The 17,062-nt window shown below is 43.5% G+C and overlaps 1 protein-coding gene across 5 annotated transcripts in view; it reads left to right on the forward strand.

Annotated features, from left to right (window-relative positions):
• Positions 1 to 17,062, forward strand: part of fam151b (family with sequence similarity 151 member B) — a 33,805-nt gene that overhangs the window by 3,093 nt on the left and 13,650 nt on the right. The window contains exons 2-4 of one of the 5 annotated variants that reach the window (XM_068029590.1): positions 5,110 to 5,235; positions 12,686 to 12,851; positions 14,350 to 14,552. In XM_068029590.1, coding sequence (XP_067885691.1) covers positions 5,110 to 5,235; positions 12,686 to 12,851; positions 14,350 to 14,552 — 495 coding nt within the window. The other 4 variants (XM_068029594.1, XM_068029592.1, XM_068029595.1 and 1 more) reach the window with 4 other exon arrangements.

Below are 17,062 nucleotides of genomic sequence, written 5' to 3' on the forward strand. Positions count from 1 at the left end.
TTATTTTTCTAGTTAACCTATGTGTGTGTGTGTGTGAGCGACTAAGGTAAAAAGGGAACTTTAATATTACAATCTGTGTGTTTATGCTTTGCTGCATTACTGGTTAAGCCTTGTTTTATAAAAAACTGATGATTTTGTTGTTTATTAAAGAAACCTGGTTGGTGTGTTTTATTCTGGGATAAAAAATAGAGTCGATGATTGACTGTATTGGTAAGTGGGTACAAATATAAATATATGTTGTGACCTGTGGAGAAGTGGAATGAGAATAAACAGTGCACTCCTCCTGCCTCGGTCATAACACAAGGTCTAGGTCATTAATATATATCGGGAAAAGCAAGGGTCCCAACACTGACCCCTGGAACTCCACTATAAACCTTCATCCAGCCCGAAAAACTCTTTCTTTTACAACTATTAATCTCTTACAATCCTCGAAGATCTCTGCAATCCTCCAATTCTGGCCTCTTGCGCATCTCGATTTTAATTGCTCCTCTATTGGCAGCCATTCTTTCAACTGCCAAGACCCTCTTCTCTTCTACTTCTTCTTCTTTGGCCTCCTTGTCTCGGGAGACATTGGGTAAGCGCCTGGAGGTGGTCAGTGGTTTGTGAAGCAGCGCCTGGAGTGGCTATAAAGGCCAATTCGAGAGTGACAGACTCTTCCACAGGTGCTTCAGATAAAATTGGTTGTCGGGGCTGTTACACAGTTGGCTCTCCCCTTGCGCTTCTGTCTTTTTTTCCTGCCAACTGCTAAGTCTCTTCAACTCGCCACACTTTAGCCCCGTCTTTATGGCTGCCCTCCAGCTCTGGCGATTGCTGGCAACTGCCTCCTACGACTTGTGATCAATGTCACAGGACTTCATGTCGCGTTTGCAGATGGCTTTAAGGCGGAGACATGGACGGCTGGTGGGTCTGATACCAGTGACGAGCTCGCTGTACAATGTGTCCTTGGGGATCCTGCCATCTTCCATGCGGCTCACATCGCCAAGCCATCTCAAGCGCCGCTGGCTCAGTAGGGTGTATATGCTGGGGATGTTGGCCACCTCGGGGACTTTTGTGTTGGAGATACGGTCCTGCTACCTGATGCCAAGGATTCTCCGGAGGCAGCGAAGATGGAATGAATTGAGACGTCGTTCTTGGCTGAAATACGTTGTCCAGGCCTTGCTGCCGTAGAGCAAGGTACTGAGGACACAGGTTTGATCCACTCGGACTTTTGTGTTCCGTGTCAGTGCGCCATTTTCCCACACTCTCTTGGCCAGTCTGGACATAGCAGTGGAAGCCTTTCCCATGCGCTTGTTGATTTCTACATCGAGAGACAGGTTATTGGTGATAGTTGAGCCAAGGTAGGTGAACTCTTGAACCACTTCCAGAGCATGGTTGCCGATATTGATGGATGGAGCATTTCTGACGTCCTGTCCCATGATGTTCGTTTTCTTGAGGCTGATGGTTCGGCCAAATTCGTTGCAGGCAGCCGCAATCCTGTCGATGAAGCTCTGCAGACACTCTTCAGTGTGAGATGTTAATGCAGCATCGTCAGCAAAGAGAAGTTCCCTGATGAGGACTTTCCGTACTTTGGTCTTCACTCTTCGGGCAAGGTTGAACAATCTGCCACCTGATCTTGTGTGGAGGAAAATTCCTTCTTCTGAAGACTTGAACGCATGTGAGAGCAGCAGGGAGAAGAAGATCCCAAACAGTGTAGGTGCGAGAACACAGCCCTGTTTCACGCCACTCAGGATAGGAAAGGGGTCTGATGAGGCGCCGCTATGCTGAATTGTGCCTTTCATATTGTCATGGAATGAGGTGATGATACTTAGTAGCTTTGGTGGACATCCGATCTTTTCTAGTAGTCTGAAGAGACCACGTCTGCTGACGAGGTCAAAGGCTTTGGTGAGATCAATGAAAGCTGGCGAAGGGACAACAGCATGTCAATGGTCGATCTCTCTGCTCGAAAGCCACACTGTGCCTCAGGGTAGACATGCTCAGCCAACTTCTGGAACCTGTTTAAAGTGACTCGAATGAAGACTTTCCCCACTGTGCTGAGCAGGGAGATTCAACGGTAATTGTTGCAGTCACTGCGGTCAACTTTGTTTTTATAGAGGGTGATGATATTGGCATTGCGCATGTCCTGAGGTACTGCTCCCTCGTCCCAGCACAGGCAAAGCAGTTCAACAGTGCTGAAAGTATAGCAGGCTTGGCACTCTTGATTATTTATGGGGTAATGCCGTCCTTCCCAGGGGCTTTTCCGCTGGCTAGAGAATCAATGGCATCACTGAGTTCCGATTTTGTTGGCTGTACGTCCAGCTCATCCATGACTGGTAGAGGCTGGGCTGCATTGAGGGCGGTCTCAGTGACAACATTCTCCCTGGAGTGCAGTTCTAGGTAGTGCTCAACCCAGCGGTCCATTTACGTGCGTTGGTCAGTGATTGTGTTCCCTGATTTAGATTTGAGGGGGGTGATCTTCTTGATGGTTGGCCCAAAAGCTCTCTTAATGCCATCATACATACCTCTGATGTTTCCGGTGTCAGAGGCCAACTGAATATGACTGCATAGGTGTTGCCAGTAGTCATTTGCGCAGCGCCTTGCTGTTCTTTGTGCAGCGCTTCTGGCTGTTTTAAGTGCTACGGATGTTAACTTGCTGTGGGCTTTCTTGTAGTTCAGCAATGCAATGCGCTTAGCGGCTATGACAGGTTTCAGCTCTTCGAAGTGAGATTGAAATCAGTCTGCCAAGACCCTAAACTCTGTAATTCCCTCCCTACAACTCTCCGCCTCCATATATCTCTCTCTCCTTTAAGATGATCCTTAAAACCTACCTGTTTGACCTAGCTTTTGCTCATCTGTCCTAATATCTCCTTATGTGGCTCAATGTCAAATTTTGTTTGATAACACTCCTGTGAAGTGCCTTGGGATATTTTACTACATTAATGGAGCTATATAAATGCAGGTTGCTGTGGTTGTAATTGCTTTGCATTTTCTTTGGCTTATGGGGCCTTAGCATTACCATTGTATCTGGTAATGGCAGTCGCATTCGAGGACTCAAAGGAGCTGGCAGTGGAGTAGATGTTACATCATTTACGGCTCATTACCATAGTTGCACACCAGTGAATTAATGTCAGTGCAATCCCATTCCTGTATCATTACATTTGAATGACCAGTGGCAGTACGTAAGTAATTGAGGCATTGTCAGATAGACAATGTTCAGAGGTTCGAGATGGGAGATGCTCAGGTTTCACATGCCAGCGTTACTAATAATGTATCATCAGAAAGCTGCCTCTGTGACCATTTCAGTTACTTCTCATCATTTAATGAAATAAATATATTGGAATTTACTGACAAAATACCGTAGCAGCAACATTCTTCTCACTGGCAGGTGTTATCTTTGTGGCTGCCTGAAGCTTTTTTTATTCTTTCATGGGCTATGGGCATCGCTGGCAAAGCCAGCACTTGTTATCCATCTCTAATTGCTCTTGACAACTGAGTGGCTTGCTAGGTCATTTCAGAGGGCAGTTAAGAGTCAACCACATTGCTGAGGGTCTGGAGTCACATATAGGCCAGACCAGATGATGACAGATTTCCTTCCCTAAAAGAAATCAGTGAACCAGATGTTTTTTTATGACAATCGATGATAGTTTCATGGTACCATTACGCAGACTAGCTTTCAATTCCAGATTTTTCATTAATCAGTTGAATTTATTAATTACATTTTAATTTCACCAGCTGCTGTGGTGGGATTTGAACCTATGTCCTCAGGGTATTGCCCTGGGACTCTGGATTACTAGTTTATTGACATTACTACTACACCACAGTCTCCCTGCTTTTTTGTTGCATAATTGGTGTAGATTTTTTTGAGCCCTGTTAATCTTTCCCTGTATTTCATACAAATTAGAGCACAGAAGGGATCCATTGCACTTGTGCCTGTGTCCACTTTTCAACTAGGGTGTCAGTCATGGCTCAGTTGATAGCACTCTTGCATCTGAGACCGAAGGTTGAGTTCAAGTCTCACTTGAGCACAAAAACCAAGGCTGACACTCCAGTGCAGTAAGAAGTGAGTGCTGCACTATCGGAGGTGCTGACTTTCGAATGAAACCTCAAACAGAGGCTCTGTCAGATGGACATAAAAGATTCTGTGGCAGTATTTTGAGGAGGAGCAGGAGAGTTATCCCTGGTGTCCTGGCCAATATTTATCCCTTTAATCGGCATCACAGAAACCATTATCACATTGCCATTTGTGAGACCTCGCTGTGTGCAAATTGGCTGCCAAGTTCTCTACATTATAACAGTGACTACACTTTAAAGATGGCTTGGCCAAGTGAGCCGCATGGAAGATGGCAGGATCCCCAAAGACACATTGTACAGCGAGCTCGCCACTGTTAACAGATCCACCGGCCGTCCATGTCTCCGCTTTAAAGACGTCTGCAAACGCGACATGAAGTCCTGTGACATTGATCACAAGTCGTGGGAGTCAGTTGCCAGCGTTCGCCAGAGATGGCGGGCAGCCATAAAGGCTGGGCTAAAGTGTAGCGAGTTGAAGAGACTTAGCAGTTGGCAGGAAAAAAGACAGAAGCGCAAGGGGAGAGCCAACTGTGTAACAGCCCCGACAAACAAATTTTTCTGCAGCACCTGTGGAAGAGCCTGTCACTCTCGAATTGGCCTTTATAGCTACTCCAGGTGCTGCTCCACACACCACTGACCACCTCCAGGCGCTTACCCATTGTCTCTCGAGATAAGGAGGCCAAAGAAGACTTTAAAGAGTACTTCATCAGCTGTAAAGCGCTTTGGGACATCCCATGGTCATGAAAGATGTTATATAATTGCAAGTCCTTTGTTCTTTCTGACTATAAGTATTTTAATCCTATTTCCCTATCCTTTTATATATTTTTTTTGCCTTTATTCAATTTCCTTTTAAAATTATATTTTAGTCTGTGCCTGAGTAGTCACTTGTGATAAGGCATTCTAATTTCTTACAATGTTCTTTGTGAAAAAAAACTTCTCAACTCCCCTCTCATTCTCCTAGTCCTATTATTACTTCATGTGAAATATTTTAGGATGTCCTGAGGATGTGTTTTCTCTTTCTAATTACTTTGTCATATGGTAATGTAAAGTTATTTTGTTGGTTAGATGGTGGTGGAGAAAATGCAGTGGAGTACTTCCTTAACCAAAGAAGAATCCATTCAAATGATGCACTGGAAATCATCTGGTATCATGCTGCCAACAACAAAGCAAAAATGAAAGAAGCATTGGAGAGTAAGATACTATTGGAGCCACAGGGAAAAAATATTTTGGTGTACAAAGTAATTCTTGTGCAAAGGATAAAGGTACTACATGGTGCACTATTTGGGGTCAATTCTTTGCTGTGCTAGTCTCAGCAAGGCAATATTGGTCCCAACAACCTTTGGCCAAGGGATAGTGTGGCCCATAGATACTCCAAAATCTTGGTGGTTTAGCAATTGAGATTGATAACAGCTATGGTAACTTATGTGAATGGGTGAAAGTCAGGGAGTAGATGGATGAATAAAAATAAGACTTGAATTTGAATGCTGACTTCAAGAACAAACATTAAAAAAGGTAAGACCTTAATACTTGCAAAAACAGCAAAATGTTCAAACAGACCAGTTTTAGGATATCATTATCTTTCAGAGGGGAATATCTTATTACAGTATCAGTGACAGAATTAAAGAAATATTTTTTTCCTGATTTAATATGTTTTCATGGCGTTTTCAGACCTTTGTAATTGAGAAACACACTTGCTGTTAGTGCTTCCAAACACAATTGAAGTATTTGGAAGGAAATTACAACAACAATATAGCTGTGCTGACTTGGTATTGAAATAAATGCAGCTGATCTGATTACTAGATTTAGCAGCCTAGTGATTTGAACAAGCCTCTGTATGATATTTTGTAACACTTGGTTATGTATCCTCCTAACTAGTAATACTGGAGGAATGTGCACACCTTAATTTACACAAGTAAATTTATACAATCATAGAATGGTTACAGCACAGAAGTAGACCATTCAGGCCATGATGTCTGTGCTGGCTATCTGCGAGAGAAACTCAGCTAATCTCATTCCCTTACCTTTTCCCCATAGCCCTGCAGCTTTTTTTTCTTCAGGTAATTATCCAATTCACTTTTGAAAGCCACAATTTAATCTGCCTTCACCACAGTCCCAGGCAGTGCATTCAAGATCCAAACCACTCACTGCGTAAAAATGTTTTACCTCATGTCGCCTCTGATTCTCTTACCAATCACTTGCAATCGGTGCCCTCTGGTTCTTGACCCTTTCACAACGGGGACATTTTTTCCCTATCTACTCTGTTCAGAACCCTTTTGATTTTGAACACCTCCATCAAATATACTTGACCTTGACCTCACCAATCTGTCTGCCACAGATGCATCTGCCCATGACAGTATTGGTAGAAGTGACCACTGCACAGTCCTTGTGGAGATGAAATCCCGTCTTCACGTTGATGATACCTTACATTGTGTTGTGTGGCACCACCACTGTGCTAAATGGGATAGGTTTTGAACAGATCTAGCAATGCAAAACTGGGCATCCATGAGGCGCTGTGGGCCATCAGCAGTAGCAGAATTGTACTCAACCACAGTTTGTAACCTCATGGCCTGGCATATCCCCCACTCTACCATTACCAACAAACTGGGGGATCAACCTTGGTTCAATGAAGAGTACAGGAGGGCATGCCAAGAGCAGCTCTAGGCATGCCTCAAAATGAGGGGTCAACCTGGTGAAGCTGCAGCCCAGGGCTACTTGTGTAAGCAGCATGCGGTAGACAGAGCTAAGTGATCCCATAACCAACAGATCAGATCTAAGCTCTGCAGTCCTGCCACATCCAGTCGTGAATGGTGGTGGACATTTAAACAACTAACTGGAGGAAATGGCTCCACAAATATCCCCATCCTCAATGATGGGGAAGCCCAGCACATCAGTGCAAAAGATAAGGCTGAAGCATTGCAACAATCTTTAGCCAGAAGTGCAGAGTTGATCCATCTCAGCCTCCTCCTGAAGTCCCCAGCATCACAGCTGACAGTCTTCAGCCAATTCAATTCATTCCACATGATATCAAGAAACGCACTGGATGCTGCAAAGGCTATGGGCCCTGACAACATTCCGGCAATAGTACCGAAGACCTGTGCTCCAGAACCGGCCGTGCCCCTAGGCAAGGTGTTCCAGTACAGCTACAACACCGGCATCTACCCGGCAAAGTGGAAATTTGCCCAGGTATGTCCTGTACACAAAAAGCAGGACATGTCCAACCCAGTCAATAACCGCCCCATCAGTCTCCTCTCAATCATCACCCAGTGATGGAAGGTGTCGTCAACAATGCTATCAAGTGGCACTTAGTTCGCATTAACCTGCTCACTGACGCTCAGGTTGGGTTCTGCCAGGGCCACTCAGCTCCTGACCTCATTACAGCCTTGGTTCAAACATGGACAAAAGAGCTGAATTCAAGAGGTGAGGTGAGAATGACTGCCCTTGACTTCAAGGCAGCATTTGACCGAGTATGGCATCAAGGAGCCCTCGTAAAACTGGAGTCAATGGGAATCGGGAGGGGAAAACTCTCCCCAGGTTGGTCAAACCTAACACAAAGGAAGATGGTTCACAGAATCAGAGAATCATTAGTGCAGAAGGATTCCATTCGGCCCATCGTGTCCGCACCAGCTCTCTGAAAGAGCAACTCCCTTTGTGGTTGTTGGAGGTCAATTATCTCAGCTCCAGGACATCACTGCAAGAGTTACTCAGGGTAGTGTCCTAGGCCCAACCCTCTTCAGCTGCTTCATCAATGACCTTCCTTCAGTCATAAGGTCAGAATTGGGGATGTTCACTGATGATTGCACAATGTTCAGCACCATTCGCGATTCCTCAGATATTGAAGCAGTCCATGTAGAAATGCTGCAAGACCTGGACAATATCCAGGCTTGGGCTGATAAGCGGCTAGTTAACATTTGTGCCACACAAGTGCCAGGCAATGACCATCTCAAACAAGAGAGAATCTAACCATCTCCCCTTGATTTTCAATGGCATTACTATTGCTGAATCCTGGGGGTCACCATTGACCAGAAACTGAACTGGAGTAGCCATATAAATACCGTGCCTACAAGAGCAGGTCAGAGGCTAGGAATCCTGCGGCGAGTAACTCACTACCTGACTCCCCAAAGCCGGTCCACCATCTACAAGGCACAAGTCAGGACTGTGATGGAATACTGTCCACTTGCCTAGATGGGTGCAGCTTCAACAACACTCAAGTAGCTCGACACCATCCCGGACAAAGCAGCCCGCTTGATTGGCACCCCATCCACAAACATTCACTCCCTCCAGCACCAATGCACAGTGACAGCAGTGTGTACCATCTACAAGATGGACTGCAGCACCGCACCAAAGATCCTTACCCAGCACCTTCCAATCCCGGGACCTTTACTACTTAAAAGGACAAGAGCAGCAAATGCATGGGAACACCACCTCCTGCAATTCCCCCTCCAAGCCACACACCATCCTGACTTGGAACTATATCGCCATTCCTTCACTGTCACTGGGTCAAAATCCTGGAACTCCCTTCCTAACAGCATTGTGGGTGTATCTACCTCACATGGACTGCAGCAGTTCAAGAAGGCAGCTCATCACCACCTTCTCAAGGGCAATTAGGGATGGGCAATAAATGCTGGCCTGGGTGAAGGAACCTTGGATGACAAGAGATGTGGAACAGCTAGTCAAGAGGAAGAAGGAAGCTTACTTAAGGTTGAGGAAGCAAGGATCAGACAGGGCTCCAGAGGGTTACAAGGTAGCCAGGAAGGAACTGAAGAATGGACTTAGGAGAGCTAGAAGGGGACATGAAAAAGTCTTGGCGGGTAGGATTAAGGAAAATCCCAAGGCGTTCTACACTTATGTGAGGAACAAGAGGATGGCCAGAGTGAGGGTAGGGCCGATCAGGGATAGTGGGGGGAACTTGTGCCTGGAGTCGGAGGAGGTAGGGGAGGTCCTAAATGAATACTTTGCTTCAGTATTCACTAGTGAGAGGGACCTGGTCGTTTGTGAGGACAGCGTGGAACAGGCTGATATGCTCGAACAGGTTGAGGTTAAGAGGGAGGATGTGCTGGAAATTTTGAATGATATGAGGACCGATAAGTCCCCAGGGCCAGACGGGATATACCCAAGGATATTACGGGAAGCGAGGGAAGAGATTGCTGCGCCTTTGGCGATGATCTTTGCGTCTTCACTGTCCACTGGAGTAGTACCGGATGATTGGAGGATGGCAAATGTTGTTCCCTTGTTCAAGAAAGGGAATAGGGATAACCCTGGGAATTATAGACCAGTCAGTCTTACATCGGTAGTGGGCAAATTATTGGAGAGGATTCTGAGAGACAGGATTTATGATTATTTGGAAAAGCATGGTTTGATTAGAGACAGTCAGCATGGCTTTGTGAGGGGCAGGTCATGCCTCACAAGCCTTATTGAATTCTTTGAAGATGTGACAAAACACATTGATGAAGGAAGAGCAGTGGATGTGGTGTGTATGGATTTTAGCAAGGCGTTTGATAAGGTTCCCCATGGTAGGCTCATTCAGAAAGTAAGGAGGCATGGGATTCAGGGAAAGTTGGCTGTCTGGATACAAAATTGGCTGGCCCATAGAAGTCAGAGGGTGGTAGTAGATGGAAAGTATTCAGCATGGAGCTCGGTGACCAGTGGTGTTCCACAAGCATCTGTTCTTTGCTCTTTGTGATTTTTATAAATGACTTGGATGAGGAAGTGGAAGGCTGGGTTAGCATGTTTGCCGATGACACGGAGGTTGCTGGAGTTGTGGATAGTGTGGAAGGCTGTTGTAGGTTGCAACAGGACATTGACAGGTTGCAGAGCTGGGCTGAGAAGTGGCAGATGGAGTTCAACCTGGAAAAGTGTGAAGTGATTCATTTTGGAAGGTCGAATTTGAATGCGGAATACAGGCTTAAAGACAGGATTCTTGGTAGTGTGGAGGAACAGAGGGATCTTGGGGTCCATGTCCATAGATCGCTCAAAGTTGCCACCCAAGTTGATAGGGTTGTTAAGAAGGCGTATGGTGTGTTGGCTTTCATTAACAGGGGGATTGAGTTTAAGAGCCGCGAGGTTATGCTGCAGCTCTATAAAGCCCTGGTTAGACCACACTTGGAATATTGTGTTCAGTTCTGGTCGCCTCATTATAGGAAGGATGTGGAAGCTTTAGAGAGGGTGCAGAGGAGATTTACCAGGATGCTGCCTGGACTGGAGGGCATGTCCTACGAAGAAAGATTGAGGGAGCTAGGGCTTTTCTCATTGGAGCGAAGAAGGATGAGAGGTGACTTGATAGAGGGTTACAAGATGATGAGAGGCATAGATAGAGTGGATAGTCAGAGACTTTTTCCCAGGGTGGAAAGGGCTATCACCAGGGGGCATAATTTTAGGGTGATTGGAGGAAGGTTTCGGTGAGATGTCAGAAGTAGGTTCTTTACACAGAGAGTGGTGGGTGCGTGGAATGCGCTGCCAGCGGTGGTAGTAGAAGCAGATACATTAGGGGCATTTAAGCGACTCTTGGATAGGTACATGAATGATAGTAGAATGAAGGGTAGTTTGATCTTAGAGTAGGTTAAAGGTTTGGCACAACATCGTGGGCCGAAGGGCCTGTACTGTGCTGTACTGTTCTATTACAATATTAATATGTCGTTCCTTCTGTAATTCCTTGTTGGTGGAAAGCTGAAGAAATATTTTGAGTTGCTCAGTAATGTAGATGCTATTTGAGCGGTGGATAATGTTGTGTTATTGGGTTCTTAATACAAACATACCAAACACTCTGAGGATGAACGGTAAGTTGAATGAAGGCTTCTTTATTACAATATAACAGAATTACAGGAGAGCTGTAAGATACACGTGCTGACTGTTGAGTAACACTGCTCCAACCACTGTATCACATGGTGGCTGGCATCACTTCCTGCAATGATGTATAGCAAATTATTTACATATTCAACAGCGTGTTAATTAGTACTCCAGCAGTTAAAGCAATATCAGAACAGAGTACTCAGGAATATGTTGGTTATAATTAGAGCATGTTTCCATTACTTCAATACAAATCAAGGTTTTCTGAATATGTAGAATGTTCTGGAAGATTATAATACAGTTTTTGAAAAATCTTAAATGAAAAGTTATATTGGTGTACCTGCATATTATCTTGCAATTTGATATTACTGAATATAATTGAATGATTGTACTGCAATTTTTTGACTGTTATATCTTAATTAGCTTCATAAATATGCAGAGAATCTCGACATCACAAAGTGTCCACCTGGCTGTTAATATCCATCACCGTACTTGGAGCTTTCCTATCCACCAAAGCTGCCTCTGTTTGTTTAGTGCCAACACATTTGGGAGCTCTGCCTTTTGAGAGGACTGCCACATTTGTGATTTTGTCCTGCCAGGATATACCTATAATGCATTGCAGGATGGAAGATGGTCTCGTACCCAAAGACCTTCTGTATGTTGAGGTAGCCGGGGCGCCCAAAGCTCCACTTCAAGGATGCTTGCAAGCATGACATGAAGGCCTTAAATGTTGACTATCGCACTTGAGAGTCACTTGCTGGCGAAAGAGGGAAATGGCGACACGTCCTGTGGACTGGTGTGCACTACCACGACGACCAGTTGTTACAACAGCATGGCCACAGACGTCAACATCAAAAACAACTCACAGCGTCACTTGGTAGCTTCACGTGTGGCATTTGTGGCAGAACCTGCCTTCACAGCCATCAGCAAAGCTGTACCAAGAGAAGACAGTCCACCTAAATGGATTGTTTGCTGCGTGTCCATCTTCTTTCTCGATGGAAGGATGCCAATCAACCACTTACAGCTGGCAAAAGTAACCCCCAAATCGCCAATATTGTCATTTAAAATAAAAACACGAAACGCTGGAAATAATCAGCAGGTCAAGCAACATCTCTGGAGAGAGAAACAGAATTAACATTTCAGGTCGCTGACCTTTTTGGGATGCTGTCGACCTGAAACATTAACTCCGTTTCTCTCTGCACTGACGCTGCCTAATCTGCTGAGTAGTTCCAGCATTTACTATTTTTATTTCAGATTTCCAGCATCTCTGGTATTTTGCTTTTGTAATATTGTTGTTTATATGTGTCCATATTTTTAAAAATACAGGGGAGATATGGACAGGAATCTCATTTCGAGATTTCAGTCTTAATTATAAATTCTCTAGTTTAAACACCTTACAAGTTATTCGAGCAAATCTCAGACACACCTGTGCTGGTATACCTGATGTTGCAAGCAAACCTAAAATAAAAACAAAATACTGCAAATGCTGGAAATCTGTAATAAAAACAGAAAGTGCTGGAAATACACAGCAGGTCAGGCAGCATCTGTGGAGAGAGAAACAGAGAGAAATGTTAACTCTGTTTCTCTTTTTACAGATGCCACCAGACCTGCTGTGTATTTCCAGCACTTTCTGTTTCTATCGTAAGCAAACCTCCTGGGTTCGCAGCGCCAGACCGAAGAATGGAATAAGTCAGATATTTCCTTGTAACAGCAGAATCCTGGACTGTTGTAGTGGTCTCTGTGGCAGACTTCTAGATGTAAGTTCACAATGTTACTTAAATGTATTAATGAAATTTGTACCTTGCAGTCAGTACTGGGCATCCACTACAAATCGATGTATTTTTAAAATCACATGTAGGTGATGCACATATGATTGAAGCAGATGTTCTTTTTGGGAGCCGAGGGTCACATAGAGGACAACCAATCATGGCCCATCCTCCTGAAACTGATAGTGACAACACACTGCATAATTGGTTGAATGAGGTACTGCAATCAGACAAAGGTATCAAGCTGGATTTTAAAAGGTACAACCACTAAAACATTTATAATTTTTAGAAACAGTTGATTTTTGACAATGTATTATTTAGCCTTCTTCCATCCAATTTAGCAAAAGCTTTCAAAGGCCATATTTACTCAAGATGACGTTGAACTGTATTTATATTGAAAACACTTGCGATCTTTTAGTATTACTTTTGTAAACATGATTTCCAAAAAAAACTTTTTAGGTTTTTATTTCTATTCAGGATAGTTAACTTACCAATAGATGAAAAGAAATAAAAGCAATACAGGGCTTACAAATTCAGAACAATAAGGCAGAACACACAAATAGTTTCTGTATTTGTAGTCCATTATGGTTAGCGATGGCCGGTCAGTAGTAAACCTTTATTTTCTAAAACAAGTCCTTGTTCCGTGGTGTAATTGAGTTTCTCTGAAACTAATTTTAAGTGAACTTTAAAAAAAAATCAGTTAATCTCTAGTGTCATTGCTTACTAGCGTAGCTGTCCTCTCCAAACAAGGCCACTGTATAGGTGCTTCCTATGGGAAGCTAACAAAGCAGTCCGTGCCTGTGTGCAACAAGACTTAGGCATATTCTGGCTTGGTCTGATTGGCAGCAAGTAACATTCGTGTCAGGCAATAACCATCTCCAACAGGGGAGGTGTAACCATCTCCCCTTAACATTTGATGGCATTACCATTGCTGAAAACCCCACCATCAACATCCTGGGGGTCACCATTGACCAGAATCTTAACTGGACCAGCCATATAAATAATGTGGCTATGAGAGCAGCTAGAAGCTAGGAATTGTGTGGCAAGTAACTCACTTCCTGACTTCCCAAAGCCTCTCCACCAGAGTGCAGCTCCAATAACACTCAAGAAACTCAAAATTATCTGGACAAAGCTTGATTCACTATTCCTCCACCAACACCAGCCCATGACAGGGTTGTGTACCATCTACAAGATGTACTGCAGCAACTCGCCAAAGCTGCTTCAACAGCACCTTCCAGATCTGCAACCTCTACCACCTAGAAGAACAAGGGTAGCAGGCACATGGGAACACCATCATCTGCAGGTTCCCCTCCAAGTCATGCACCATCCTGCCTTGGAAATATATCGCTATTCCTTCACTGTTTCTGGATCAAAATCCTAGAACGTCCTTCCTAACAGCACTGTGGGTGTGCCTACATTAGGTGGACTGCAACAGTTCAAGAAAGCTGCTCACCATCATCTTCTCAAGGGCAATTAAGGATGGGCAATAAATGCTGGCCTTGCCAGCAACATCAACATCCCATGAATGAATAAAAAAAGTAATATGAATAGGTCCTGAGGTCATTGGAGAATAGTTTTTTTTTATGTTTCTCCGGATTTATAGCCACTTGATTCCTTTTGTTAAAACAAGAAGGTGCATTCTCCTCCATTTTATCTCCTAGAAAGAACCATAAGCAGTGTGTGTTGTGTCAGATTTGTGGCATTACTGTGAGGTTGAATTACTTTGTATTAAAATTAAGTTCTTTCTCATTGGCAGTTTATCAGCTGTGGAACCCGCTATGAAAATGATAGTATCAATGAAGGATCTTCTTGCACGGCCGGTTTGGATCAATGCAGATATTCTTCCTGGACCAAATGGAAGCAGTACTGCAAGGATTGCAAATGAATTTTTACACACAGTGACTTCATACTTATCAGCTATAACACTGTCTCTGGGCTGGACAACCAATGAGTTGGTTGGTAAGGAAAGTAAAATGTTATAAAAATAATCTGATGCATAATAAATCTATTTATCAATCATATGTACTTACTTTGCTTATCTGCTTTGTTGACCATGGATGCAATATAGAGCTAGTGTTTCAGAGAAATTAGTTCATCGAAGACTGCTCTATGATATCATTGATGGTCATCTCTGTACTTTAGATAATGTTGGTCAAATACTACAGTACTCAGCTTCAGATTGTTGTCATTTGGATAGAGTCGTCATTGTCTAAAATGGTCTTACTTTTTTATATTGCTAAACCTTAATGAAGTGATAGGCATACAGAACAGGACACCAATGACTATGAAAGGAATAGGAGTGAAGATTTGATCAATCAAGAAGTAGTAGTTAGGTAATGTCAAGATGGATTTTAAATGCTATAATATAGGGGGGTTAAGGAGTTTCATTGTTCTTCAAATCTAGGGAGAGCTCTATTTCCATATTTGGTATCATTGGTCTGTAATCTGTTTTATCATAATTCATATGTAAGATTTGTGATCGCTGTTAATCATCCGTCCCTCCAACCAAAAGGCAGTTATAATCCAGTTCCAAGCAGACACTTGCTGTTAGCCAATTTCCTGTGGTTATGCTTGCAACCTAAGGATTGTTAGTCTGGCATGCATTTAAGGAGATATTTGATATCTCTCAGCAAAGATATATTCCAGTGAGAAAAAAAGACTCTAGGAAAAGGATGCACCATCTGTGGCTAACTAAAGAAGTTGAAGATACTCATTTGGTAGTACAGAACTTGAGCTTTGCTGAAAACAGACATTTTGTCAAAGCTTTTTGTCTTGCACTCATCAGGATAATTTGCAAGAATACCAATGTAAGGGAAAGCAACAAATTTATACTATATGAGAAGAGAGTGCTGATTGGTTGGCAAGTGGACTCTGGTAGAGGCATTGCTACTGGCGCATTATCCATCATTGTGGGGGATTTAAATCTTCATATAGACTGGGACAATGAAATTGGCAGGAGTGGTCTAGAAGATGAGTTTGTAGAATGTTTTTGAGACTGTTTCTTGGAGCAATACGTTGTGGAGCCAACTAGGTGTAAAGCTATCTTAGATCTAGTATTGTGTAATGAAGCAGGGTTAATAAGCAATGTCATAGTAACACATCCACTGGGAAACAGTGATCATAATACCATTGAATTCCATGTTAAGTTTGAAAGTGACATGCTCCAATCACAAACAAGAATCTTAAACTTAAAGAAAGCCAAATACATAGGCATGAAGGGAGAACTGGCCCAGTTAAATTGGGTAAATAGACTAAAAGGTATGGTGGTAAATGAACAGTGGGAAACCTTTAACAAAACAATTCAAAATGTTCAACAAAATTACATTCCTTTGAAAAAGAAAAACTCAGCTAGAAAGACCCATCTGTGTCTCACTCAGGGAGTTAAGGATAGTATTAGATTAAAAGAAAAGGCTTAGAATGTTGCAAAAAAAGAGTAGCAAGTCTGAGGATTGGGAGTTTTTTAGAAACCAGAAAAGAGCCACCAAAAATTAGAATTAGAATATTACAGCGCAGTACAGGCCCTTCGGCCCTCGATGTTGCGCCGACCTGTGAAACCATCTGACCTACACTATTCCATTTTCATCCATATGTCTATCCAATGACCACTTAAATGCCCTTAAAGTTGGCGAGTCTACTACTGTTGCAGGCAGGGCGTTCCACGCCCCTACTACTCTCTGAGTAAAGAAACTACCTCTGACATCTGTCCTATATCTATCACCCCTCAACTTAAAGCTATGTCCCCTCGTGTTTGCCATCACCATCCGAGGAAAAAGACTCTCACTATCCACCCTATCTAACCCTCTGATTATCTTATATGTCTCTATCAAGTCACCTCTCCTCCTCCTTCTCTCCAACGAAAACAACCTCAAGCCCCTCAGCCTTTCCTCGTAAGACCTTCCCTCCATACCAGGCAACATCCTAGTAAATCTCCTCTGCACCCTTTCCATAGCTTCCACATCCTTCCTATAATGCGGTGACCAGAACTGCACACAATACTCCAGGTGCGGTCTCACCAGAGTTTTGTACAGCTGCAGCATGACCTCGTGGCTCCGAAACTCGATCCCCCTACTAATAAAAGCTAACACACCATATGCCTTCTTAACAGCCCTATTAACCTGGATAGCAGGCAAATGGCATGTTGGCTTTTATTGCAAGGGAACTGGAGTACAAGAATGAGGAAGTCTTGTTATAATGGTACAGGGCTTTGGTGAGACCACACCTGAAATACTGTGTGCAGTTTTGATCTCCATATCTAAGGAAGGATGTACTCACGTTGGAGGCGGTACAGCAAAGGTTCACTAGATTGGTTCCTGGGATAAGAGGGTTGTCCTATGATCAAAGGCTGAATAAATTGGGCCTATACTGTCTGGAGTTTAGAAGAATCATTAGAACTGATCTCATTGAAACATATAAGATTCTGAAGGGGCTTGACCGAGTAGACACTGAGAGGTTGTTTCTCTGGCTGAGGA

The sequence above is a fragment of the Heterodontus francisci genome, chromosome 4, assembly GCF_036365525.1.
Source record: "Heterodontus francisci isolate sHetFra1 chromosome 4, sHetFra1.hap1, whole genome shotgun sequence".
Classification (NCBI taxonomy): domain Eukaryota; kingdom Metazoa; phylum Chordata; class Chondrichthyes; order Heterodontiformes; family Heterodontidae; genus Heterodontus; species Heterodontus francisci.